At 37.2% G+C, this 26,429-nt stretch overlaps 6 protein-coding genes across 6 annotated transcripts; 5 read left to right on the forward strand and 1 right to left on the reverse strand.

Annotated features, from left to right (window-relative positions):
* Nucleotides 1-1,052: 1,052 nt before the first annotated feature.
* On the forward strand, nt 1,053-2,609 carry GCK72_022266 (uncharacterized protein; the record flags this gene model as incomplete). Its single annotated transcript, XM_003106875.2, has 8 exons — nt 1,053-1,166; nt 1,228-1,377; nt 1,423-1,571; nt 1,622-1,820; nt 1,863-2,032; nt 2,078-2,174; nt 2,227-2,387; nt 2,438-2,609. 8 exons carry the CDS (start codon nt 1,053-1,055, stop codon nt 2,607-2,609), a joined length of 1,212 nt encoding a protein of 403 aa, XP_003106923.1.
* Nucleotides 2,610-4,660: 2,051 nt separating this feature from the next.
* Nucleotides 4,661-5,239, forward strand: GCK72_022267 (uncharacterized protein; the record flags this gene model as incomplete). The annotated part of the gene is made up of 2 exons (XM_053734731.1): nt 4,661-4,776; nt 5,101-5,239. The coding sequence occupies 2 exons, from the start codon at nt 4,661-4,663 to the stop codon at nt 5,237-5,239; spliced, it is 255 nt and encodes an 84-aa protein (XP_053578297.1).
* Nucleotides 5,240-5,580: 341 nt separating this feature from the next.
* On the reverse strand, nt 5,581-7,223 carry GCK72_022268 (uncharacterized protein; the record flags this gene model as incomplete). The annotated part of the gene is made up of 5 exons (XM_003107016.1): nt 5,581-5,748; nt 5,952-6,092; nt 6,150-6,245; nt 6,293-6,400; nt 7,035-7,223. 5 exons carry the CDS (start codon nt 7,221-7,223, stop codon nt 5,581-5,583), a joined length of 702 nt encoding a protein of 233 aa, XP_003107064.1.
* A 3,651-nt stretch (nt 7,224-10,874) lies between these two features.
* On the forward strand, nt 10,875-13,322 carry GCK72_022269 (uncharacterized protein; the record flags this gene model as incomplete). Its single annotated transcript, XM_053734732.1, has 12 exons — nt 10,875-10,979; nt 11,036-11,233; nt 11,289-11,496; nt 11,595-11,698; nt 11,743-11,891; nt 11,936-12,209; nt 12,254-12,340; nt 12,386-12,467; nt 12,529-12,638; nt 12,689-12,833; nt 12,877-13,113; nt 13,168-13,322. 12 exons carry the CDS (start codon nt 10,875-10,877, stop codon nt 13,320-13,322), a joined length of 1,854 nt encoding a protein of 617 aa, XP_053578298.1.
* Nucleotides 13,323-14,765: 1,443 nt separating this feature from the next.
* Nucleotides 14,766-23,875, forward strand: GCK72_022270 (uncharacterized protein; the record flags this gene model as incomplete). The annotated part of the gene is made up of 19 exons (XM_053734733.1): nt 14,766-14,818; nt 14,867-14,967; nt 15,017-15,162; nt 15,211-15,306; nt 15,350-15,460; nt 15,520-15,636; nt 16,341-16,455; nt 19,728-19,819; nt 19,933-20,098; nt 20,577-20,693; nt 20,864-20,942; nt 21,015-21,106; nt 22,077-22,192; nt 22,285-22,573; nt 22,624-22,756; nt 22,870-22,966; nt 23,013-23,587; nt 23,635-23,712; nt 23,764-23,875. 19 exons carry the CDS (start codon nt 14,766-14,768, stop codon nt 23,873-23,875), a joined length of 2,685 nt encoding a protein of 894 aa, XP_053578299.1.
* A 780-nt stretch (nt 23,876-24,655) lies between these two features.
* GCK72_022271 (uncharacterized protein) lies at nt 24,656-26,342 on the forward strand (the record flags this gene model as incomplete). Its single annotated transcript, XM_003107025.2, has 7 exons — nt 24,656-24,718; nt 24,823-24,896; nt 24,946-25,063; nt 25,111-25,248; nt 25,293-25,460; nt 25,508-25,707; nt 26,195-26,342. 7 exons carry the CDS (start codon nt 24,656-24,658, stop codon nt 26,340-26,342), a joined length of 909 nt encoding a protein of 302 aa, XP_003107073.2.
* Between the last annotated feature and the right edge of the window lie 87 nt (nt 26,343-26,429).

Below are 26,429 nucleotides of genomic sequence, written 5' to 3' on the forward strand. Positions count from 1 at the left end.
CCCCATGTTTATGGATATCCCAAGAAAAAAATGCTCATCTAGAACGAAGAAGAACGGAGGGGAATAGGTGGCAGTTGAAAAAAAGGAATTCCGTCAAAACAAAGTCATAGAAATTTTTATTTCTTGTGGTGATGCCTCTAGTTTGGCTCAATCGTATTTGGTTCTCTTCCTCTTATTCACCACTCTTCCTCATTTTTTTTTATCTTGAAGCTCCCTCCAATTTTAAAATTTTTCTGTTCACCATCATCTCCTTTGCTCCGCTTTTCCCTATCTTCTTATTTCGCATCATTAGATGAGAGAGGATACAGAAAAAGTTAGGACATTTTCATTTTAAATTGATGCCAACCAACTCCACCAACCCCCTTTTCCAGACGAAAACTCAATTGTAATGAATTGGAAAAATGGGGAGGAAAAGTTAAAAGAGAAAAAGTTTTCATCTCATCTTTGGAATTTCGATAATTACCCTCCTTTTATGTTAGTCTTTTCATTTTTTCTCGAAGTAGACACCATTCTTCGTTATAGGTCTAGCTAACTACTAGGCTCGGTTGTTCTTTGAATACCAAACGTTCACGATAGTAGATTTTTTACTCTATAAGGGGTACTAGTTCCTAGTCTACATTTTTTGCACATTCCTTTCCTTGAGAAACTTTACAAACCAGGTTGCCCAGTATCCCCGATTTTGTCATTGTAAAAATTTGTCATTGTAAAAAAAATTGTCATTGGTTTTGTCATTGTAGAAAATTGTCATTATTTTTGTCATTGTAAAAAAGTGTAAATTGGTCATTATGGTAATTTCGGTATCGCTTATTTTTAAAATACCATTTTTAAATTTTGACCACTGTAAAAACATTTTGCAAGTGACTCCATTCTCTACCTTTCACACGCCCACAAATCTACTCTAAAAAATTGAAATTTCCCAGAAACTTTTCCCACTTATTATCTTATTTTCTTGATTTTATTTCAATTATCTCCGCTCTTTACTCGTGACTTGAGAACCTCCTACCATAATCATATAACTTCCCATTTCAGAATTATTGGAACGCTCCGGACAAATGGGATCCGCCGTAAACGAGTCATGTGACAACTACGCGGAAATTTTCAAAAAAATCAACTACTACTTTCGCGATGATCAAGTTATCAACGGGACGGAGTACTCCCAAAAAGAGGTGGGTGAATTTTAAAAACCCAGGAAATCTGTTTTTTTTACAAAAAGTTTCAAATTTTCAGTTCGGATACTTCATCACATTTGCATATATGTTGATCATTCTCTTCGGAGCAATAGGCAACTTTCTTACGATCATCGTTGTTATTCTTAACCCAGCAATGCGGACGACTCGTAACTTTTTCATCCTGAATTTAGCGCTCTCTGACTTTTTTGTGAGTTGCCTGCAGTGACAATTAAACCAATAAAAAATTTTCCAGGTCTGCATTGTAACAGCTCCAACCACGTTGTACACCGTATTATACATGTTCTGGCCGTTCAGCCGAACACTGTGCAAAATTGCCGGTTCACTCCAAGGGTTCAATGTGTTTCTCTCAACATTTTCAATAGCTTCAATTGCGGTGGATAGGTATTTTCCTAGAAGAAAAGAAAAAAAAAATTAATAGGTCGTCATTCCAGATATGTGCTCATTATTTTCCCCACTAAACGAGAGCGACAACAAAACCTTTCCTTCTGTTTTTTCATAATGATCTGGGTCATCTCACTTATATTGGCTGTTCCTCTTCTCCAGGCATCTGATTTAACACCGGTGTTTGTTGAGCCGCTTTGTGATCTCGCTCTTTATATCTGTCATGAACAGAATGATATCTGGGAGAAGGTAAGTCCATCTAGGAAGCAATAAAAAACTGTTTTTCTTCAGATGATCATATCAAGAGCCACATATACTCTGGCCGTACTCATTACACAGTATGCGTTCCCATTGTTCTCACTGGTTTTTGCCTATTCTCGAATTGCACATCGCATGAAACTGAGATTCGCTAATAGGAATCAAAATGTGACAACAAACACAAACACGAGTCAAAGACGAAGGTAATCTAAGATTCTGATTGTTTTGTATTTCACAATGAATTTCAGATCCGTGGTAGAACGCCAACGCCGGACTCATCTCCTACTTGTATGCGTCGTTGCGGTATTTGCAGTTGCTTGGCTACCACTGAATGTTTTCCATATCGTAAGACTATAGAGTTCATCCACATTATTATAATCTTTTGACCTTTTTTTAGTTCAACACATTTGAATTGGTGCAAAGTTTCTCGGTCACCACATTCAGTATATGCCACTGTCTGGCAATGTGCTCGGCGTGTCTGAACCCATTGATCTACGCATTTTTCAACCATAATTTTAGAATAGAATTCATTCATCTCTTCGATAGAGTTGGATTGAGGTATGCTAAATTATTTCATAGCAACAAAATAAATAAAATGCATGTTTCAGATCTCTACGAGTCGTGATTTTCGGCGAACAAGAATCAATGAAGAAAAGTATGCGCACTGAATGTAGAAATCGTGCTGGATGCAAAACGGTTACCACTGCAGAGCCAACCACATTCCAGAGAATGAATGAGAGTATGGTTTTGAGTGCTATGGAACAAGACGAGCAACTGTGATAAAATTATTTTTGAATGAATACGTTCATTTTTCCCTTTGTACACGTTATGTAAAACGAAAACTTGTAAATGTAAATGAAGCTTGTCAACAAATACATAATTGGTTTACTTTAGAAAGAAAAACGAATGAAAGAAGAAATAAAAGTGAGAAAAAGTAAATCATTAGTGGCATGAGACGTCGTAATTTGAGTGTGATGAAATAGAAGCGTCAAAAGGAAATTTCTGTTATTCCCAAGTTTTGAACTTAAAATTGTTAATATTGGAAGACGGCGTTGTTCTAAATTGAACTCATTGTGTACTTTAGGTAATAACAGTAATATCCAAGCCAGACAACCTGATTTCTGCACCGTAAATATCTTTGTTTAGCCAAAACGTGAATCATAACGCGGAAGTAAAGAAAAATAACAATGTAGCTATAGAAAATCAAAACAGGAATTGTTGTCCTGTGACAGGACAGCATGTGTTTTGTTATGATACCAGCACTTTTATTGTTCGAAAAGAAAGGAAGTTTAGGAAATGTAATTGTTGTAAGGAATCCGGAAGTTTTATCTGGAAAATCCATCAGAAAAAAACGAACTGCTAAAAATAACATGTGCAACACATGTAATCGAATCCAGAACAGCCAAGCAAAACATGTTCCCTTATGATACATGCACTTTGATTATTCGATTTTCCATCCTGTCTACTACCTGCGAAGCTCATTTTCCATATGTGTTTACAGGGGTCTGACGTCTTGAAAAGAAATAGATTTGTATTCCTTTTCACGTGCTATTCTTGATCACTTAACAGAAAAGAGAAGAAAACCCACACACACTCGAATGTGTGTTTTGTATTCTTTAGCAAGATTCAGCTGAAAGAGAGTCATTCAAAGATATTTCAAAAGTGAAGAAAACCCGGGGCCAAAAACAAACAGAAACCGACGCCCTCAAGAAATCTGATGACTACTTCTGGAAATGGAGGCGGCCTACGCATAATGGACCAAAAATTGTGACAAAGAGGGAGGCTTTCTGGACAAAATAAAATTGAAAACCTTCGTTTTCTGGGCTAGAAAACGATCAGCTTTCAAGGGCTACGCTTGCTATAAGATAGCTTATTGACACCACGCCTTCATAAGGCAAACGGACTTTTCAAAAAGCTCATATTTTTGATAACTGATTCATTCGGCACATGACAATGCTGCTCTTTATTTTTCTAGCTACTCGATTCATGATTACAGTTCAACAGAACATAGCAGGTACTGTCATTAAAAATGGATTGGGTTTCTCACCATAAGTAATTGTAGCTCTAGTATTGTTTTCCGGAAACATTTTGCTAGAAAGTTGAAAAGCTTATGGAGCAAACTTTTGAGAATACAAAAGTTTTAGAGAATTCCAACACAGAGATATTTGTTTTGTGTTCCCGCTGTTATTTGTATGTTATTCTGACAAAATCTTTCAAATAAAATTTGATTAAGCTAAAAATTAACATACAAGAGAATCTTAGAGGGGCGGAAGGTTGGAATCGGTGTGAATTGCTACCAGACATTAGGGACATCTTGATTAGGCATTTCTCAGATTTTATATAGTGCTAGTCACTTCCCGCTGAGAAAAACATTCTCAGAGTTTTACCACTGTAAAAGTCCGAGAATGTCCTCAAAAACCATTTCCAACTAGGGACCCCTGAGTTTCCTTATTAGATTACAAGAGATATTATGCTTACAGTCACTGTTATATTGTACAGGCTATTTAATGGCGGTGTAGTTCTGTAGCAAGTTTGCAATGTGCAATCTTAGTGATGGTCTTGAACCCTCCAAATATTTTTATAGTGAATCATTGGAACAATGATATTTATAACTCCTTCATGAAGAAAGTTAAATACTCTGATCATTTTTAACCATTCATTTTATATAGTAACTCCAGTCTATTTATTATTTCTAGTGGTCTAATGACGTAAATATTTTCGAACCAATTGAAACATTCGAAATGTCATGAAATGTGATACATACCTCCTATGCAGTTAACCAAACAAATATTCTATTTTTAGAATGTGTTCCAAGATGTGAACTGATAAAAATGGAGGCTAATGTTGTTCCAACACAATACAATCGATGTGTCTGCGACCTGATTGTTGAAAATGGAGAACTTGAAAATCTCAGCAACCAGGAACTGAAGTGCACACCGAATTATAGGTCAGTTTTGAATGCCAACCCAAATAATCTAATTTTTTAAGATCGCTGAAATTTCGGGACCGAGATACGGGAGCAGTTGTGTTACACAAAGCTGTGGTTGGCATCTGTAATGGTTTGAGTATGTTTTGTTTTTTTGATTATGAAAAATTTGGTACTTTTCAGATTCTCGAGAATACGTCAATCAATCACAATTTGATGTTGAAGAGCAAGAGTTCCGTCTGACAAGGTATTTATTTTATTCTAGATGATATTATATCTGAGGAGACAGATTCCACAACATGGCATCATGTGTAAAAACCAAAAATCCTTATGCATTTATTCCAGGAACTTCCGTGTTGCATCCGCATCTTCAACATCCTCCGTTCAACCAGCTTATTCTCAAAAACACTCGTGGATTGATGGCTTCCGGAGCAACATAATGCAGTTATACCGGAAACCAGATGGACATTTGCGTTTCGGTTAATCCTTTGATCGTATTTATTATTGCAAAAAAAAGAAGCGGATGAGATGGATAATGTTGACAAAATAAAGTTTTTAAACATTTGAAATTAAAGATTAGAAATATTGGAAAACAATCAAATAAAAAAAAGGCGGAACCCGAGGTAGAACATCAAATCAGAGTTAGAATGAGAGAAAGTGTTTGAGGAATGAGAAAACGAAAAAAAAACAAATGAGCGGGAGGGGAGATGAGGAAATGAAATGCTCTTGGTATTGTTTCAATGTTTGACCAAAAGCGTTTAGTTTGACAATCCTCAAACGTTTTTCGCCTAACTTTAAAGCAATACCCAAATTCCAAACAATGATTTAAGAGTAGTAGGGAGTATAACGAATATCTTGGGATGATCTACACAATATGCATGAGAATAGGATAGCGAAGAGTTCGATGGCTAATAGCAAGAAGGCGACGACGACGATTGACTCTCCCCAAGATTGAACCATATGTGAGATTCGGTCGAAGCAGTTGTCTGGATGCTGAAAACAATTGGGTATTCGAAAGAGTTTAGAGAATTTTTGTGTTATAGCGGATTAGAACTGATAACCAGTTGGAAGTTGGTCGGTTACTCTCTATTACCGCGGCGATCGGAAAATCCATGAATTTCTTCCAAGTAACCATTAATACCACGGTTTCCAACAAAAACAAATTCTCAGTATCGATGTTTATTGTAATCACTTACCGCAATCGGTTTCGGTCCACATAATCCATCATCAATGTACAAGTTTTGAGTCTGAGCAGTAGCTCCACAGCACTGAAGCACGTTTTGGATTGGCTTGATGTTCTTACGGAGATCTGGAGTAGCCGACGACTTTTCGAGAACCTGAATTTTACTCATTGATAGAACAGATAGAAATAATGAAGATTTTAAATCACAAACCTGTTGAATAGATGACACAAACTCTTCTCTGTTCGTCATAGCGAATACGGTAGCTCCAAGCTCAATGGCGGTGAGTATGACAATAATGAAGATGAACTGAAAAAATAATATTTGTTTTTTGATCTTACTATACGGAAACTCACCAATCCAAGTAAAACTGGGCTTTCACATCCTGCTCCACAACATCCGAAGAATCCAACAATGAACAAGAGGGCTCCGACGGCGACGAGGATCCAGAGAGAGGCTTGATACTAAGAAATAGAAAAATAAAACATGATTTTAAATCTTGATTAAGCGCTTCAAAATTTAGTGTGGTGTGACCTTTGACCTAGTGATTTTAATCAGCTCTTGCTTTTTAAATGTAGCCTGGATCACTAAAACTTATCAGGTCGACATTAGAATCTAGAGCATTGTCGGGATTCTTATATTTGCAGTTGTAGAAAAACAGTTCATATTACCCGGTTTTGGTCCGACCTGGTCCGGCCCGGAGCATTGCAAGTCTGATTTACTCTACAGTCTGATCACAACTCATCAGCGACTCTGTTGTTCTACTTTGCATGTCATTCTAAAATTTTAATCTTGGTTAGATGTAGACTGACGCCTCAGGAAATAAAAGAAATAATTGTATTATTGAAACTCTCATCTTCGAAAAATATCTTCATTTTTCACATATGAATAGTGTTTTTGTAAAAACACCTTCAATCTGTATAAAAACAGATTTCATCACCATGTGACCTAATACCCTTTTGCTATCCTTTTACCATTGTCTTTTTTCATCCCTTATAAATGTTTTCGCAGTTAGAATATGACCTCTTCTCGCTGTTGAAAGACAGATAGAATGTCTATTATTGATTCTCTGAACAAAAAACCAAAAAAAAAACCAACCTCGGCAATTTCATTAACCAATTTCACATCAATTCCATCAACTTGACGAACGAAGTCAGCTAAGTGACTTCCGAAGTCTTTGTCCAAATTGGCCCACAACGAGAAACCACAAATCAATGCACCAAAAATGCAGATGAAGAAGTTGACAATGAAGAAGAGCAGCTTTATACAGGAGCCACCGCAAGCCATGGTTGTCTGAAAAAAAGAATGAGCTTAATATAAAGTATAAAACAAGTATTCAAAAAAGTATAAACAAAGAAAAAAGTTATGTAGGTTTGGTTTCAGTTGGAAATCGAAAATTGAAAAACGGCGTGATGGTACTCTATACCAACTGATAACAATGATAAAGAAACGTGAAAGATGTGATAAGAAACTAAACGTATTAATATTTCGATTAGACCAGAAGGTAACAATAAAATCAATATGTTGACGAGAAATGAAACGGAAAAAAAGAAAAAAATATGCCAAAAGCTGCCCAATAGTTCATTTTTTCATCACTAGCAGAAAAGAGAACAGGAAAAAGTGGAAATTTTCAAGGACTTTTTCGCGAAAACACAGGTGAGGTCATTGTTTGACCGCACAAATGTTGTGTTTAACATCCGAGAGGCTAGCAAATATAAACAGTGCCGAGGTTTTACCATAATCTTGTTAGCGCACGACTTCCATCTCAATTTTCTAACGTTTTCTCATCTAATTATTACAGCAAATTTTGGAAATTCAAGTGCTTGAACTTTTGGATTTGAAATTTTGGAAATTGAAAGAGAGTGTAGACTGCTAGAATTGAAAACATCGAAAAGTGAAATTTAAAGCAAACTTTTATGAAATCTCATTATTTTATAGAAACGTACCAAAATATGACTTTGTCAGGAAAACAATCATTAGTGTTTTCAAACTTTAGTCGGAAAACCTCATTCCTATTCTATGACCGTACCGGGAGCGGTGACCGAAGTCATAAAACTCGGACTTAAAACATATAGATCAAACTTTTTTGAAAACGTTTGTTTGTACACCTTTAGCTACTCATTGCTTGACACAAACTAGCGAAAACTTTCAAAATTTCAAATCAAGAGTAGGAACAGGTAGAAGTAATGAAGTGTCAGGTTGCGGGTGTCTGGCCAGTCGGCGGAATCAATAAAACGGTCCAGTTGGTATTAGTCATGGCCAATTGTCTCCTGTCCTCCATCCATCTGCTACATGCCGTTAGAGTGAAGGTAATTGCGAGGATGTGTCATCGATTTTTTTTTGGACGGGTACGTGTGTGTGGGTATGTACGTGCGCTGCGCACGCGCACGGCTACGCGTTCTATGAAAAGAAGGGTGAAAGTCGCTAATGGATGGGGTAGTGTGAGAAAGTGAGGATATGTTGATACAATTGGATGCCACCGCTAGGAATGGAACTCTTGTTTGTGTTGAGGATAGAGGCGAGGAACAGGATGAATTGGCGTGGGATAAAAGAATATAGAAAAGGAGAACAGCGAAATTTGATATGGTGTCGAGGGGAAGTTAAAAAAATGACGGAATTTTAAATACTAGAATTTTGACACTTTTTGAGATGGAAAATATGGGGCTTTCGTTACAAGGAGTTCTAAAAAGTCAGACTTGTCAAAGCCGAGCCTGGCTTGGCAAGACCCGGAAAGGCTCGGCTTTGAAAAATGAACCTATTTTTTTACAAATTTTTTATTTGAAATTCTTTCAATTTTTTATTGAATATGTAAACTTTTTTGATGATTTTTCAGAATTTCTTCTCATTCTGAATAGTAGTCGAAATTTCTTTTTTCGCGAAAAAAGTTCAAAAATGTTCAAAAGTTTCGGAAAAGTTTGAATTTTGAACTTTGGCTGAAAATACCCGGCCCTTTGAGCCAGACATAAGGTTCGGGCATTGACAGATATAAAAAAAATTTGAATTCTGAATTTTGGCTCCAAGTACTTGGGACTTCAACCGGGGCTTTGATAAGTATGTAAAAATTAGATGATACCACAAGTTTGAAACATTTCCAACGTTTTTCTGATGTTTCACAAAACATGGCACAGGAAAGCTAACATTAATATTAATCCTCTATCTTGCTAACCTGCTCCGTTATAAGAAGAAGATTCGGGAATAAAAGTATAGAAGACGTTTCTAGATGTCAATTCTATTCAGTAAGGTAGTAGGGAAAGGCAATTTTCTTTGAGAGGAAAACACTCTTGACAATGTTTTTCTTCTTTTTTTTCTTCTTCCCCAGACGGGCTCACTCCGAAAACACACCTTCAAGAATATGCTCAGAGTAGTAGTTTTTAGTTTCCGTCAGATATAAAAAATGGGGAAAAAAGAATTTGTGCGTTCGGGGAAAACAATTTTGAGAGAAAAATGGGGTGTTTTGGCAGGTTTGAAGGATGGGACCAGAATTCTGAAGTATTTATTATAGAGATGTACCACCGATAACGCCTACTTAATTGTCATAAATGAAAAATGAGGAGTTTGAATGAAAACTCTTCTCGTGTCGTGTTAGCTAACCGATTTTCAGGTCTTTCAGGTGATTCTAATTATGGAATTTTAGGAGATTCTAATTATGGAATAATATTTTTCCATACATGGGAATTTATTAGTATTATTGATAAGTAGCTATTCCCAAAAATTGTTCTTATTCTCGTAGGATTTTTCAGAAAAAATAACAAAAAAAAGTTGGACAATTATTGAAAACGTCTTCTTTTCTAAACAAAAAAAGCACAAGTGCACTTGTGCAAAAACGAGGAAGGGAGTGCCCCCATCGTCCCACAATTCCCTGAAGATCACTTTAAATTGGAATCTCTAAGGTGGAAGTAGAAAAGAAAAATCGGCGTACGCGCGCTTCTTCTATTGTCCCAATTTTTCAACGTCACGTCACTCGTTGTATGAAAAATAAAATACAGAAAGAGAAAAATGAGATTAACAAACGATAAATGAACTGGTACGTAGACCAGCCAATTTTGAATATGATAGCTTCTGCAAAAACAGAAAAAAAACTAATGCCTGTAGTTGAAAAATGACGTTACATTCAAATTCTAAGCCAGAGTAATCTTCTTCTTGCATTTGGAGAAGGTCAGAAAGAAGCGAAGAAAAACAAATGTATGCACTGATTTGTATGCATGAACGAATTTTACGATTTTCAAATGTATAATAAAGTTCGCTTTTTTTTGTAGCATGCTTCATCAGATTTCAAACCAAATCATGTGCTATTTATTTCAACTTCAAATTTTGAAGTGGAAGATTTGTATGTATACATACAGAAAAATTCTTACATAAAAATATAAATTTTGTAGGTAGCTGGGCGTGTGCGAGAGTGTGTCGGCAGATTGCTGCTCTGTCTCACTTATAAGTAGTGTTCTCTGTTTTGAAGAATATTGAATTTTTTTATACTTTAATATCACAGTCTTCCAAGGTTTCATTTATATTGACTCATTGTGATATTACTGAAATTGCGTTGCACAGACCGTTCTGGTCACTGAAGGGTACTACACTGACCAAACACAATTTTCATTTCAACTTCATCACAGTCGCCGCTTTTGTAAAACAAAACCAAAAAAGGTCATATTTGTCTACTTCTCTACATAGACCCCAGTTCAACTTTTTTTTCAACAAAGTTCCTCAACATACTCTACTACAGATGAGTGATAAATCAATGTTACTTACTCTCTATTTCTATCAGTGTGCTTTTCGTCAAGTGCGCCCTGAGAAATTGAGGGGGACGAAGAGACAGGGATTTTTGACTGCACTGACTGTTCTCATCTCTCAAGAGCCCGTCGACAAATTTGCTCATCGGGCATGCTTTGCTCCTAGATACTTTTTCTTCTGTTTTTGCAGTTCTTTCTTCGATTCCCAAATATGACCGACTTCAATATTGATCAATACGAAATAACGGTCACTCTCGATGATAGTAACAATTCAAAGGACGACGACGAGGGCACGATCAAGCCTAAGTTATATCCTGTATGTCGAGTTTTTAAACCAAAAATTTTAGAATAAATTTGCATTTTTGTTTTCAGGATTTGAGCGAGCTTAGCGAAAAAGAAAGAAGCGATGAAACAACCGAATGCACTGTAGTTCTAAAACAGGAGCCGGTTTCAGTTCCAGACCAAGAAGAACCAACCGAAAAAGAACATCTTCATAACCCAAACCTCCGAGAATGGCTCTTAGACAATCTCAGCTACCACAGAAACCAAAATCCGGCAAAGATAGCTTTGGTAAACATCACTTAACTCCATATTACCATAATACAGCCGTACTCTCAACTTTCAGATTGAAGAAATCTCGGAAGTCAGATGTGTAACCTACGAAGAGCTGGTGGATGGGTCTAGAAGAACGGCTAACTATATGTCACATCATGGTGTGAAAAACGGGGATCGTGTTTTGATGTGTATGGAGAATACAGTGGAGTATGTGTTCTATCAGCTTGGCGCATTTTTGCTGGGAGCTATTCCAGTTTTGATTAATCCGAGTCATATTGGTGAGTGATATAACATTTTTGAGATTCTAAATGTAGGGGCAATCAAAAAAATTTTGTTTTGCTGCAACTCAAAGAACAAATCTTTAAATTTATTCCAGCTTCCGAAAAACTTGCTGACATCGGATGCACTACTGCAATTGTGGACTTCGAACACTACGGACATGTGCTCCGTATTTCACAAAACACCCTTAATAGCATTCAGGTATACAATTTCACCAGAATTGTTCAATAAAGACGTGTTTCCAGAGAGTTTTTGTGTTAGCCGAAGACATTGCTGCTATCAGCTTGGCACGACATGTCTGGATAATTGATGCTTTTGGATTCCTGAGTTTCTCTCCCAATTATGACTGTATTCAGGAAACTAGCAATGATATTTCGTTTATTGTTCCTGGAAGGTTAGTTTCGTAAACTTCTATTCATATTACTGATGCCTTTCCAGCTTGGAAACCGACCAGTACATCTCTCACTCCCAAGAAAGTGGTTTTTATCTCTGTCATGACTATTTCGAGAAGTTGTTTAACATGTTCACCAAATCTGAACCACTGGAGTCCAAAAACCATTTGATAACAGATGGTCTTCACTGTCATGATGCTTTATCTTATCTTTTCACTATTCTCACAAAAGGAGAGACTTGTGTACTTGCTGAATCAACGTTGGATGTTTGGAGAGCGTCACTGCTGGACAGAATTGCTGGAATTATCGAGCAGTACAAAGTGAGTAAATGTCTTTAGCTCAAACAAAAACTGTAATTTTTCAGGTTTCTCTACTTTTTTCGAATTCCCAATTACTGAAATGTTTCATCAAATACGAAGTTCATAAAATCTATGACTTATCATCATTAGAAGTGAGTTTCCACTCTTAAGTTTCAATCTCAGAAGTTACACTTCAGATCATTGCCAACCATGGAGCCGTAGTTTCCGTCTCCACCGCTAAAAAAGTAAAGAAGATTTTGGATGTTACATTATTGCAAGGTTAGTTCCGGAATTAAATAAAGATCAGAAATTTTCAGTTAGTCAAAGTTCTGTGTTTCAGCTTACTCCGGAGCGGAATTCGGTGTTGCGAGTTTTGGTGTGTTCGATGAAGAATCTGAAAAAAATCTTCTCAATTCCGGTCTTCCGATTGATGACATGAAAATTAAAGTAGTCAGCGACAACTTTGAAACAGCGACTGACCGAAACATTTTGAATTTCAGGTGGCACATATGGAAACCGACAAAGAGTTGCCAAAGGGAAAGTGGGGACAGGTTATTTTGAGTGGACGACAGCTGTTTAAAGAGTACTTGCAAAATGATGAGCTGAACAAGAGTAGGAAATTTGGAAAATCTTGGTTCAAGACAGGTAGGTCAGAAAATGGAATTTTGTTTATAAAAATTTGTTGCAGGAGACTATGGCATGATTGATGAAAACGGTCGGTTGCACATTGAAGGGGCCCTCACAGACTTAATAACCGCCCAAAGCAAACTGGTGTCATCAGAAATGATGGAAAGCATATTATGTGAACATAAATTGGTGCATGACGTAGTGGTGATGCAGAATGACCAACATGTGTGGTGCGGAGTCCTCCTAAAGAATGAAAACGAAGTTCCTACATCTGACACATTGGAGAAATTACTGAAAAGTGAGAAGACATTGCTTTCATTTAAAAAACAAAAAAACCAATAAAACATTGCAGAACACAAAATTGCTATGGCCATCAACAAAGTTATTATACTCGATTTTATTCCAAGATCGGAGAAAGGAAAGATTTTGAGAAATGAGATTCCATACTTGATGAATTCGGAAAAGGAGCCATCAGAACCGGAAGAGAATACTGAATCATATATTTGAAATGTTTGTATGAGAGGTTTGGAAGGTTTTCAGAGTTTCACCACATGAGATGATATTTTCTGGGAATCTGTCATGTTGCAGAATATAAACTCATGTCTGACCCGAAATTACAAAAAAAACATATCTTTATCGTTAAAAATGTGAAATCATGAAAACCTTCTTAACCTCAATCATACAATGCTTCCGCTCTACTTTCCCGTTCCCATGTTATCAATTTCCATTATCAATTTGTATGTAATAAATGATAGTTTCACTACACTTCATCACAAGATCCGTTCCTTCCGACCCATCCCAACCTTTTCAATTGAATTTAAATAGAATAAGATGACAGATGATGACAACACATGTACAAAACATAACGGATAGGAGAAGAAAGAAAAGAATGATCACAATTGGGCGTCCTCTCTTGTTTAAATCTCATCTCAAGGTCTTTATTATCTGGAAAACGGAACATGATAATGATAACGATGGAAGGGAGGGCGTTTCGTGAGAATTATCACTTATGTTCACGGATTTTCTATCAATTTTCTATAGGTTATCGATGATTTCCATTGTTTTTTTTGTTTGGACCACACACATTGTGTGTAAAAAGGAAAGATGTAACCAAATATCTGCAAACATTGGGTAGTTTTTTGAAAAAAACAACTTTTTTCAACTTTTTGAGTTTCACTTTTGGTTTTTTGAGCTTGTAAGTAACAATAACTCTCTTTTGCTGAAAATGATCAAAAGTGCATATAGATACTTGGTCATCATATTGTTTGTTCAAACTAGTCGTATTGTTTTTGTTGTTGACCGAAACTCATGCCGCGTTCTATTCAATTGTATCCGTAGAAGATGGTCTACCTTCATTCAGCTCACTACGTTTTCCTTGATCTTCTTCGGCCAACGTACACTCCTATGAAAAAAGGGCGAAAAAAATAATGAGAGGTCGTATTGTTTGCGCAGATTTCTTTTTCCATTTCCATCGTTTTCTTTTTGTTATCACTAAAATCGCCTCTCTCATATCTCTTGTCCTCCCTTCGTTCACTGGCGGAAGTACTCAAGTGGATGTGCACTGAAATGTGTGTATTTTTGTGATGGTGGTGGTGAAAAAAAAACTAAGCAAAGGTTCTTTTTGTACAGAATCAAAGAGAAATAGAGAGAGAGCTTTTCAATGTTCTTTTCAAGTAGTTGAAACATACTTTTTTTGTTGCATTAGTGTACTTTTTCACCCTTGGAAAAACCATCTTCTGGATTTTTCCTCCTGAAACATTTGAAAATTTGTTTTGCTAATACATTTTCAACATCAGATTCAATAAAGATTTCATATATTACCATTTTTTCAGAACAACATTTGTACAACACAAAATGTCAAGCAGAAAATTATTACGGAGGTTTTCATCGAGCATATCAGGTGAGCCATTCAATTTTTTCAAAAAAAATTTCCGATGATTTATTCACGGAATGTTTTCAGATCTTCTAAGCATACCAAAGCGAGATCTCAGTGATAATGAAGAGTGAGTCATTTCATATGCAACTGATACTCATTTAATTCTAATTTTCAGAGTCACACCATTACACAATGCCGTCAAAATGGGGAATACCGTAATGGCAAAAAATTTCATAGACTCAAAGTCAATGTGGATTGATGAGCCGGATATCAGAGGTTTGTTTCCTTGAATTGAAACCAAAAAATTCAAAAATATTAATTTCAGGCCAAACAGCTCTGCACTTGTCGATTACTTATGGTGACACTGAAATGACTTCCCTTCTTCTGAAAGGTGGAGCTAATGTAGATGCAGCAGACCATGATGGGACAACAGCTTGTCATATAGCATGTAGAGATGGTATGATTGATCATGTAAGGTGTTTTTTTGTTTTTCCCAAGAAAATTTTCCGAAATTTTCAGTTCAACCTTCTTATTTACTATCATGCGGACATCTGTTCTGTGGATAGAGCTGGAAGGACACCGTTTGATTTAGCTTGTGAACAAGGACAGGAGAAGGTTTCCTTTTAAAGTGTAACGACTAACCATACTAATTATTCAGATGTTGGAAAGATTGTTTATTTGTGGTTTAAAGAAAATTAACTTCCAATGTATGGACTACTTTCATACTGCGTCTGCACTACATCTTGCAGCAGATAGTGGTCAGGTTCAGGTGAATTCTCAAAATTATTTCAAAACAGAACAACTTCATCTATTTGCATTAATTTCCAGGTTGTTTCCTTACTACTCGACAATAACTGGTACTTGAATTTCACCTCTGAGAGCGGGTCGGCACTTCATATGGCGGCAGGGTCTGGTCAAATACAAGTTGTGCGGTTTTTATTAAAAGTAAGTGGCTGGCCGGGCATGGAGTTAGTTATTATTTGATGAGTAGATCAACACTTCTCGGGGAACACAAGAAATTGGGGTAATCTTGTAAGAGAAAAGTCTTACAAGGGAACTCTTTGGAGACGTGGCTTTGAAACGATCTATAAATTTGGTTATAGACTATTTCGATTACGGGAAATTCATTTCTGCAAACGAAATTGGCAAAATGTCTCTGCGAGCTGAGTTATGAGCTCTCAAACGTTTCATATAGCTAATCTTTTTTACATGGGTTTCCAAACCGGCAAATAGTATACACCCATTTTGTAGCGTACGAGCACAGGTGAACCACTGGAAAAACAAATGAAACCGCGCGGTGGTGTATTTGTGGCTGACTTGAAATATCATGTGAAAACTCTGAAAACGTTTGGCTTATTACTCTGCTCACAGAGACATTTAACCGATTCTGATTGCAAAAATGGTCTCCCGGAGTCGAAAATACTGAAAATCAAATTTATAGATCGTTTGAAACCCGCGTCTTCAAATACTTCCTTTGTTAGTACTTACGAGGAAACTTTTTTCAAAATTGGAGTGTTTATGACTCCTGTAACGCCAAAAGATTGTTGTACCAGTGAAACAAGCGAAACTTTTCTTTTAAATTCAAACGTATGGGGTCACGCCTGAATCATCTAACAGCCATTCCATTCCACATAAAACTTTAACTTCAGACTGGAATCGACGCCACTATAACCAATTCAGATGGGCTGACAGCTTACGCATGGGCCAAAAAAAATAGTGGCCGGAATCCAATAACATACAAGGAGATCCGGTTTCTGCTAAAAAGTGAGTTTTATAGGGGCAATCAAAATGTGTTAGATGGAAAAGGGAGGCATATGAATATTTGAAACAAGATATTATGAGTTGATTGAAATTAATAGTGACGGTTCATACGCATATTATATAATCTAGGGTATAATGCAATATGCAATAAAAATTACAGGCGCCTGTCTTTTCATTGCTACCTTTTTTTCTATTTCATATTTTTCCCTTCATTCTTTCTATCTAAAAAAAATACATTTTTTTTGTAAAAAAAAAAGCAAAGAACATTGGTTCTACTGTGTCACTTCTGCTACATTCCCCTCATTTTCACACTCTTATTTTCTGTGCTAATTCCTAGGGTATTAACACGGCTTATGGAGAAAAAACTACAAGTAATACACAATTGATCTACACAAAGTGTTTGTTGTTTCTTTCCTTATTGAGTTTTTTTCTGTGTTGAGAATAAAATTGATTGGAGTCTTGGTTTCTGAAAGGACATAATAAAACCCAGGATTTTTGATAGCTGGGGCCATTACACCTTTACACCCACCTACTGTAGGAATAAGGCTGATACTAATGTGAGTGTCTGAACGCAGTAATCAGAACCAATTATGAATATGACCAAATTATAAGAGCATTTAATTTTGGGATCCATAATACCTGTCCATGATATCAATTAATACAAGTGTTTTGTTGTTTGAATCCTTTTTAAAGAAAATCTAGTTTTTAGGACGTCACTATATTTCAGACTTGCAACGGACCGGGTCACAGTACAAAAATTTGAAAATATAAATTTGTTTGAATTTTTAAAACTTTTTCTGCAAAATGTTTTGAATATAGGATTTTGACTATTTTTCAAAAAAATTTCAAAATTTTCATGATATTTTTTGACACATTTTTTGACTCCGGGCCGATATTTTGCAAGTTTGCTTTATTTGAACGTCATTTTCCTGTCTCGTCCTATAATTTCAAACTCAGCCTGAAAAATGTTTACTATACAAAGCGATCGTCACAGCCAGAAAGTTTAGAGCACTCTACGTCATTATTCTGCTATTCTGCTTGAAAAAGATGTGATCTGACAGGCAATTATATTTCGGGACATCATCTTTTCCTATCGCCCACTCTTTTCCTACACCCACAATACCAAGAGCCGGACATTTCCTTTAAACCGTTGTAAAAATTCATCAAAAATCGACGGGTTCGATCAAACAATAAATGTATCAAAGAAGAAAAGAAAAAAAAACCAGGGACGTATTAATCATCAATCATTCATAAAAATTTTTGGTTTTGCGGGTTTCGCGCTCCGTGTCCTCTTTCCATCTCCCTCTGCTTTCTGTTCGTCTCTCTATCTTTTCCTCCGGTTTGAAGAAAACGTTAAATCAACATATGCGCAACACATCATTCTTCTTTTCTACCTTCTTCTTCTCACCCATTGTTCATTATGTTTCCCGCAGTACAATGAGCGTTGAACAGAAGAGAGACTGTTATTAATTGGATATGCAAGTGGTGGTCTTGGTGACAAGACAAGGAAAAGAGGGGAGGAAATGGCGAAAGGTGGTAAAACGTTGTGCGCGCACTCTCCCCCTCTCTCCGACTGTCTCTGACTGTGGGGTAGTGTGTATGACGGCGGGGGGAAGTTCACGGTCACCATCTGCACACACCATTCGTTATTTATTGATTTTGGCGGCAAAACCCAATACACCCCGTTGTCATTTCTTTCCGATCGTGTTTGGAAATTGAATCTTTGTTAGTTTTTTGAGATGCTAATCCTATTTGTGTTCGCTATTTGGACTTGCGTAACCATTTAGATAATTTGGTAAATGGAAAGTGACCCTCAGAACATTTTTTTGACGTCAAACATAAATTTGCAATAGTTATAATGGGTGGTTATCAGATCACTTGATAAGCTGTGTCAATAGTTTTCCAGTAAGAACATTAGGTCCGTTCCGGCTGTCTAAACCAGTTATGAATTCACCGATAACGGATTGAAAACAAAAACCCTCTTGTGCTTTTTTGTTTCTGCAAAAACATACACCACCCCCGCGAATTGTCGTTTTTTTGTAAAAACGGTAAGAATTATTACCCGCGAGGTCGGTGAAGACATTAAAAACGATCGTTGCAACCAAAAAACTCTCGTCAACGTCAAAACAGTTGCGATTTTAGTTCAAAATTAGCTTCAATTACAATAAACTGTTATTCAGTGTACTTTGACTACAATAACCAACATCCTCAGTACACATGTTGACTGAAAAAAAAGTTTATCTTGGTGTTCACAAGTTGTCAGCGGCATGTTACCGCATTTTTTTTATTACCAACAAAATCGCCTATCTGGCTCCAATATTGTTTGATTAGTTAGTTATCTGGTACAGTGACAAAAAATATCATTTCCGGTTTGACAGGGATTTACTAGCTTTTTCGCTTTTTTGTTTTTTAGTACTGCACATCATGTGTTTTTCCTGTTTTTCCTCACTTCACACAACGAAAAAAAACTCGAGAGATCCGAGAATTCCGACTCGGCGATTATAAAAGTACGAGTCATATGGACGCGAGAATCTCTCCTTTTTTTTCCTTTTGTCTCCAAAATCCGCCACTTGTAACCGAACCCACACATTAACGCATGCGGCGGAATCATTTCTTTCTAACGGCACCTTTTGTGCATTCACCCAAAAAATTCTTCCCCTTTTCGCACCCTCTCATCTCCTGTCAAGTCAAAAGAAATCTTCCCCCCCTCTCCCGCCATTCTTTTTATCCATCTCCCTATGCCATCTTTCTCATTTTTTTTAGTTCTTTCTTTTCTCTTTCCTGAAACACACATCTTTCGTTTTTCCTCACTAAAAAGCCAAGCTTCATTGAATCAAAACTGATAGGCATATCGCTTATGCATAGGTGATTGTTTGCATTCGAATGCTTCAAATGCCGCAATTCGCTTTGCCTTGAAGTGGGGTAAACCAGTTCTCCCATCTGTCATAGCCCCCCATAGCTTTTTGAGATCTTTTCACACGCGTTTAGGTTTTTCATCGGTCGCGTGAAGATACTGTATCTGTCATGCTAATAAGTCACACGCCAAATGTCTACACTTGAACTCTTTGAGCACCCATTAAATTTGCATGCGAAAAGCAAAAGAATTCAAATTTTTTGTTAGTTTTCCCAAGTTTTATCACTGTGAATTCCGTATTTTCATGCAAATCATTCTTTCCTTTTCTGTAGGGTCTCAATTTTACAAGGAGGAAAGCAAACAGTTGGCATTTCTCTTTCTTCTCACTTTTTACACCAACAATTCATTTTGTTAATTTCAGACTTCCACACGTTTACCAATGCGATAGCTGTTGAAGACTATTGTGGTGTCGAAGCAAACGAGCTGAGCTTATCAAAAGGTGACCAAGTGTGGGTGAGTAATTGTTTGATCTATCACACATCTATTTGTTTTTTGATGTAATAGTCCATCTTTCTTGGAGCAGTAAAAAAACGTGAAAACTCAACATTCCCATTTTTTCCTTGCAGGTTATAGAACGTCGTACTTCGGAAGTTTGGAAGGGAATTGTGTTTGGACGGAAAGGAAATTCGCGGAGCGGATTTTTTCAATCAAGAGTTATTGAAGAGCAGAAAGAGACAAGAGATAAGAACGAGGAGATTCTTACGACGCCAAAGATTGAAACAAGAAAAAATCGTGAGTTTCAAAAGACTTCAGGGCTAAAATTGAGTGGAATGTTGAGAGAAGTGCCTGGGTTTTTGGGAAGAATCTCAAAATCGTACTTTCAGCTAATCCGTAACTACTAGAAACTGCAAAACTTTCAAAATCCGCCTGCTATCTGAAACTTTGAGTTGCCTTGAATTTTTTCACTATGAGAAGCAGGATAAACCACCCCAGATATTTTTAAACCATGAATTGGCAAAAATCCTGGGATTGGGTTTCAATCTAATCTGGTCGTGGACATAAAATTCTGTCTATGGGGCAATGCTCCAGTTCTCCAAAAACGAACTAATACGTGAAAAATAGAATCTTCTTCACTCAGACACCCATATTTACCACCTGTTCATTGAAAACCCGTGAAACCAAGGCATTTAATGCAGCGCAGTTGTGTCAACAGACTATGCTAATTAGGTCCCACTTGTTGCAATCCTCACTATATAACACATCATTACAGATAACAAAATGAGCTCACGTATCGCCAAAAGCCAGAAGAACCCAACGTCAACCTTCTCCAAGCAAGCCTCGATCCCAGTTGTCCCGCGTAGAAGTTGCTCCACTATACAGTATCATGGTAAGAGTGGTTTCAGTATGTTGATGTCTGCAATTCTTAATTTATGCGGTGCAACCGCGTCAGATTTCGTACTTGAAAAATGTTGTTCAAATTATTTTGAAATCTCCCTATTACCAAGTTATAAAACAAATTTCATAACCTCTATTCACACAAATTCATCAAATATCCAGATATCAACCGCAACACGCCCACTCAAATGACTTCATTCGGACGGACGGCATCATGCTACGGCGATACGAATAATCTGAAGTAGGTTTCCTGTTTTTCGAGAAATAAATCCCAATGAAAACGCTGAATTTTGATTGTTTTCGCCTTTTTCAGACCGAATAATGCGATGACGAAATCCACATCCGGCTCATTTGGCTCCGACTCCTTTCATGTATTCAACAATGGCAGTCGCACCTCCACGCCTAGTTAGTGAATTTTTTATTGGGAAATGTGGTTTTGAAATTCTGATTTCCGGAAGAAAGCATGTTTCTAAAATAGGAGGACGGAGGTTGTGCTGTTTGAACATTTCGGAATCGTTCATGACTTTTCGAATAAAAAGTACTTTTTCGTGGAAAGGAACCTGGCTGTGATTCAATTTCTTCCGTTTCTCGAATACGGCTCCTCCCCTTTTCTTGCCAAAAAAAGGAACCTCGAAAGTCAAAAAACAGACACGCACACATTTTTTGTCCTCTGAGGTTTCAAGTGTCATTGTCCCTCCTTCGAAAGATTAGATCCTTCCTCAGTAATTGGTTTTGTACAACTAGGCACATCTCTAAATGCTCAGCAGCCGGGTATTTTTCCTCTTTTGTATTACATCCCTCCCCCTTCTCCATTTGAAATTCTCAAAGAAAACAAGAGACGTGACGAAAATATGTTTTTGGGATCAGAAAAATTAATGAGGATCATCATTTTTTCAAGCGAGAGAGAGTGAGATCTCTTTCTCCGCTTCTAAACCGCAGTTTTATACTTTTTTGAAGAGAAGAAGGACACAGAGAATAGAGAAAGAGCCTATGAATTCAGCAGCGCCGCTGCTGGGGCTGACAAAACTGCATTTTTGAGCGGAAGTGGCGACACACTCTATTCACACATCTCCGTCAGAAGCCTTCAAAAACTTTTTCGTTAGGAAAATGAAATGAATCGATTCAGTGTGTGCTCTTTTGGTATCCACCCTGTAAACAACGAGCCCTATGGAAAACAAAAACACCCCAGAATTCATATACCTCACAAGACCTGAATTTGGGAGAAGGGGGAAAAATAGATGAAAATTGAAACCTCTGGTAGTTACATTTGACTTTGTTGTCATTGTCATCGGATATCTCATGTGCAGCTTTTCTCTGTTTTTTTTCCTCTTGTTCACTTCTTTTCTGTTTGGATTAAGATATACTACTTTTTCAGATCCATCCAACATGTATAACTCGTCTTCATGCTTGTATCCGGCCAAAGTTGAGAACCATTACGCTTCGATTGGCTCGAGTTCAAGTCAGAGCAGTTCCGGGTTTGAAAGTGCCAAGGTAAGATAATATTAGTACACAATCTTCACTACAAAAAATACTCCATACCACCTAACCATCACACTTTTTCTATAATATCTTTTCATTTCCAGTGTTCCGCATCCACATCTGCTTCATCATTCCCGTCGGCTGGCCAAAGCAATGAATCTGGTTGTGAATCTGCTCATAGCGTCCGTTCAGTGGAAAGTGGTAGTGGGTCCTCATCGTCAATTCATGGATTGGACGATTCTCTTTATCGCTCGACTCACGAGGTGGACGTGACCGGAATGGTACAAAGCGGTGTCCCACATGCGGAAATCTTGGCGAATTGGTTGGATAGTATCAATATGAATAGTTATTTGGCAGTGTTTTTGAAGCAGGGATATGATCTACAGACTATTGGTTAGTTTTGTGGTTTTCTGAACATGCAATAACATGTTTAAATCTTTCAGCTCGCTGCACACCCGCAGATCTACTAAGTCTCGGAATCAAAAACCCGGATCACCGCAAGAAACTCATTAATGACATCCATAGTTGGAAAATTATGGACCAATGGCCATCAGTTGTTCCGAACAACAGCTTGAGGTATTTCCAATCAAACATATTTGTCTACATTATATTTTCAGAGAATGGCTGCATGCAATTGCCCTGGCTGAGTACATCCCCCTTTTCGAGAGTCAACGATACACAACTGTCAGGGATCTTTTGGAATTGCAATGGGAGGATTTTGAGGATATTGGAGTGAAACGATTGGGACACTTGAAGAGATTTGGGTTGACTATCAAGAAATTAAAAGTGAGTGTTTACAATAAGCCCACAGATAAAAAAAACTTCAAATCAGGACCATCAACGTCTAGCGGCCAGCAGTCTCCACCCATCGCAATACGCTGTTCACTCCAACCCCAGCAGCTACCATGTCCCACAAACCTATGGATACTCAACCATGACTGCTCCTCAGAGACAACAGTCAGGAACAACCTTCCGAAGCAATGATCCTCCACCTCCAGCACCATCGGCACCAAATCGATCTCTGCGTGCCAGCAGTGACAAGATCGATTACTTGAGCTACCAACAGAACAACTGGAAATCAGCGACAACGCTGCCGGAGGCACCTCCAAAACCGATATTCCTGTCGTCAAAGCCGAAAAGTACATCAGATTTACTATTCGGGGATGACACACCAATTCGGTTGAACTTGGTATCTACTGGAAAGATATTGAGTGATATTAGCAAGCTGAAAAAAGATGAGGAGGAAGATCAAGAATTGGATGACCCGAATGAATGCCCACCGCCTCCAGCACCTCTTCACTGCAATGTTGGAATGCACCATATCTCATCGAGCAACCTGTCGTCATTCAACTCTTCCCTCAGCCATGATCAGTTCCCGTTTGCGAATGAGAATTGTGGAACTATAAGGTAAGTTGTCTATTGATACTGTGATAGTATTACATATTCATATTCAGGTACTCATCGGGTCGTCAAACCAATGCGTTCGACGTGCCAACTTCACTGCCGCCACTAATATCCGATGATCATGGAAGGTAGTTAACCCATACATCCAACACCACATTTTTCATAACCAAATTTTTCAGTGAATCATCTATCGGTAGTTCCAGTAAAGCTCCAACAATTGATGAGATGCTTCAGGACATCCAGGGAGCCATGGATAACTTGATATCTCCGACTTCTACGTTGAGGAAATAATTATTCAAAAAATTTTTATAATCTGGTGTCACTTTTCTTGTCATTGATAGGTTTTCTTCATTTTTCTTTCTCTTTTCATCGTCGTTTTTTCTGAATTTCCAACGGTTGACCTTTTCTACGGGCTAGTGTTGTATTTGTTAGATGATATTTTCATATTTCTGCCCTATTTATTTCCAATGAATTATTTTCCGGTAAAATTCTAAAAAAAAATAGTTTTTACTGAAGAAAAAGAGGCAAAATTCCAATTTGTTGGCACCCTGCCAATATTTCTGTGCTGATGTAATTGAGCGCGTTTGCATTATTGAAACGGAATATGCTGTCAAGATGCAAAATATTATCAAAAATCGTTTTGAGATCGAATTTGTTGAAGATTTTCAGTTTTTCAAAATTGTAAATATAATATCGAAAGATAATAACGTCTTCTTCTATAAATATTACACAGCGATAACGTTTTTGTCTGCGGGAGACAAAATTAGGTCGACGAACAGTTGTTCTGTGTACCTGCCGTTGCCTGTTCGGTAATCCATCATTTAGACAGTCATTTTCTTAACGTTTCTTTGCTTTAGAGAGTGCAGATACGCAGCAGGCCAAAAAAGTGTAATCAATTAATAAGTTTCCCTATATTGAATGGTTTGTGGTAGAATTCAAAGTTAACTCCAAAATTTTTAATGAAATAACATTTTCTTTGAAGTTTCATCATTTACCATTTTGTACTTTTCCTTCCTCCTCATTTTGTTGGTCTTTTCATTTTCTATCCCTCCGTTTATCAATTTTTTCAGGATGGTTCGCCTTCTAGATGGTTCAATGTCAGCGCAGTTAAAACATTTTGGATACGATTGTAATGTAGGTTCAACTGCCGATAATTTTTTTAAAGGAATTAGATAGAAATAAGATTTTCTTTAAAAATTCAAATTTTTTGAAATAAAAAAATCCATCTTGGTTTTCAGAGTGCCGAGAACATTCCACACTGGACATTCCCCGCAAACAGTGATGAATGTCTTGTAGCAAATGCATACAAATCGTGAGTGAGAACCTTTTTGAGTCTAAAACAAAATTAGGTTTGATTTCAGGTTTTTGGATCTCGGCGTCACTGACATCACAACCAACACCTACCATTTTGGAAGTACATTGGACAAAAGAATTCCGGAGAATGATTCCAAAAAGGAAATTTATGAAAATTATTTCCAGGTTGCTAAAAGATAGTCAGACTCATCAAAAAATCTAGCATTTTTCAGATTGCATGCAGTTCATTGGTGAAATTGACAGAAATGAAAGATGGAGTTCGAGTTTGGGGATCGGTTGGCACTTTGGCAACGCTGTACCATGATATGTCGGAATATAACGGTAAATACATGGATAATGAAGATGCAGAAGTAAGAAATACATGTAAAAGAAAACGTATCCTTTTATTTTCCAGAACACGGCTCGCAACTATTACCAAACAATTCTGACCCTTTTCCAAACTAAAACCAAGGTGCGAAATCTGGTTTTCGAGACTATTCCATCAGCAGTTGAAGGATTAATGGCATTGGAAGCGCTAAAAAGATTTCCTGAGATGCGTGCTGTAATGAGTTTCACCTTCAAAGTGAGAAAATCATGATTATTTTCCAAAAACTGAGAAAAAATTTCTAGGAAAATGCCTGTTTGCGGCATGGAGAAGAAATTGACACTCTTGCTGGAGAACTGAGAAAATGTAGTCAAATTGTTGGGATGGGAATCAACTGCACCGATCCGGAAAATGTGCTACCGGCATTGAAGGTGATCAAAAAACACAACTTTCCGGAAGTATTCGTGTATCCGAACATGGGTGATTCAAAATTTTTGAATGAAGGGTATGTTTGAAATTTTTGAAGCAGTTGTTTGTACAGATGCATTAGACAACGTTTTTTTTGAAATTACGTATACAACTACTTGTTTCCGATTAATTAGGTGCTAGTATGTAATTTTTAGTGCTTATGGTTTTTTTTTCACACTGGCCATCCTTAATTTCTCCTGTTTTAAACGACTCAACAATTCAGCTACGTGTAGTTAAAAAAAGAAATCAATTAGTTTGACGGGTTATATTTCGGCTCACGTGAGGATTCAGCTAAATTCCGTTGTAGATTTGAAATCTACAGACTTAACAATACTAGTGACCAAATTATCGACTTGTTTGAAACTGGAGGAATCCAGGAGTTCTCTTTTTCGAAGAAAAAAGTTTAAACTAACTAGTTTCCGCAAAATTCTACTCATCAAAATTTTCCTTTGTCAGTGCTTGCTCATTCGAGTAGTGTTTTCAAATTGTCATCACTAATACTAACATTTTTGTTTCATTTTCAGATCCGACGAATCCGACGTTTTTAATCTAGACATGGTCACCGGATGGGTGGAAAATGGCGCGACTACAATTGGTGGTTGCTGTGGAGTCACGGAAACGCAGATGAAAATTCTAAAGAAAATTGTAGACAATCTTAATAACTCTAAATAAATACGAAAGACTACAAAAAATTATCAGATAAAGTGCTCTATTCATCACAATTCGCCACAATTCTGTGAATTTAGAAAAATAAATCTT

The sequence above is a fragment of the Caenorhabditis remanei genome, chromosome X (genome assembly GCF_010183535.1).
Source record: "Caenorhabditis remanei strain PX506 chromosome X, whole genome shotgun sequence".
Taxonomy (NCBI): Eukaryota; Metazoa; Nematoda; class Chromadorea; order Rhabditida; family Rhabditidae; genus Caenorhabditis; species Caenorhabditis remanei.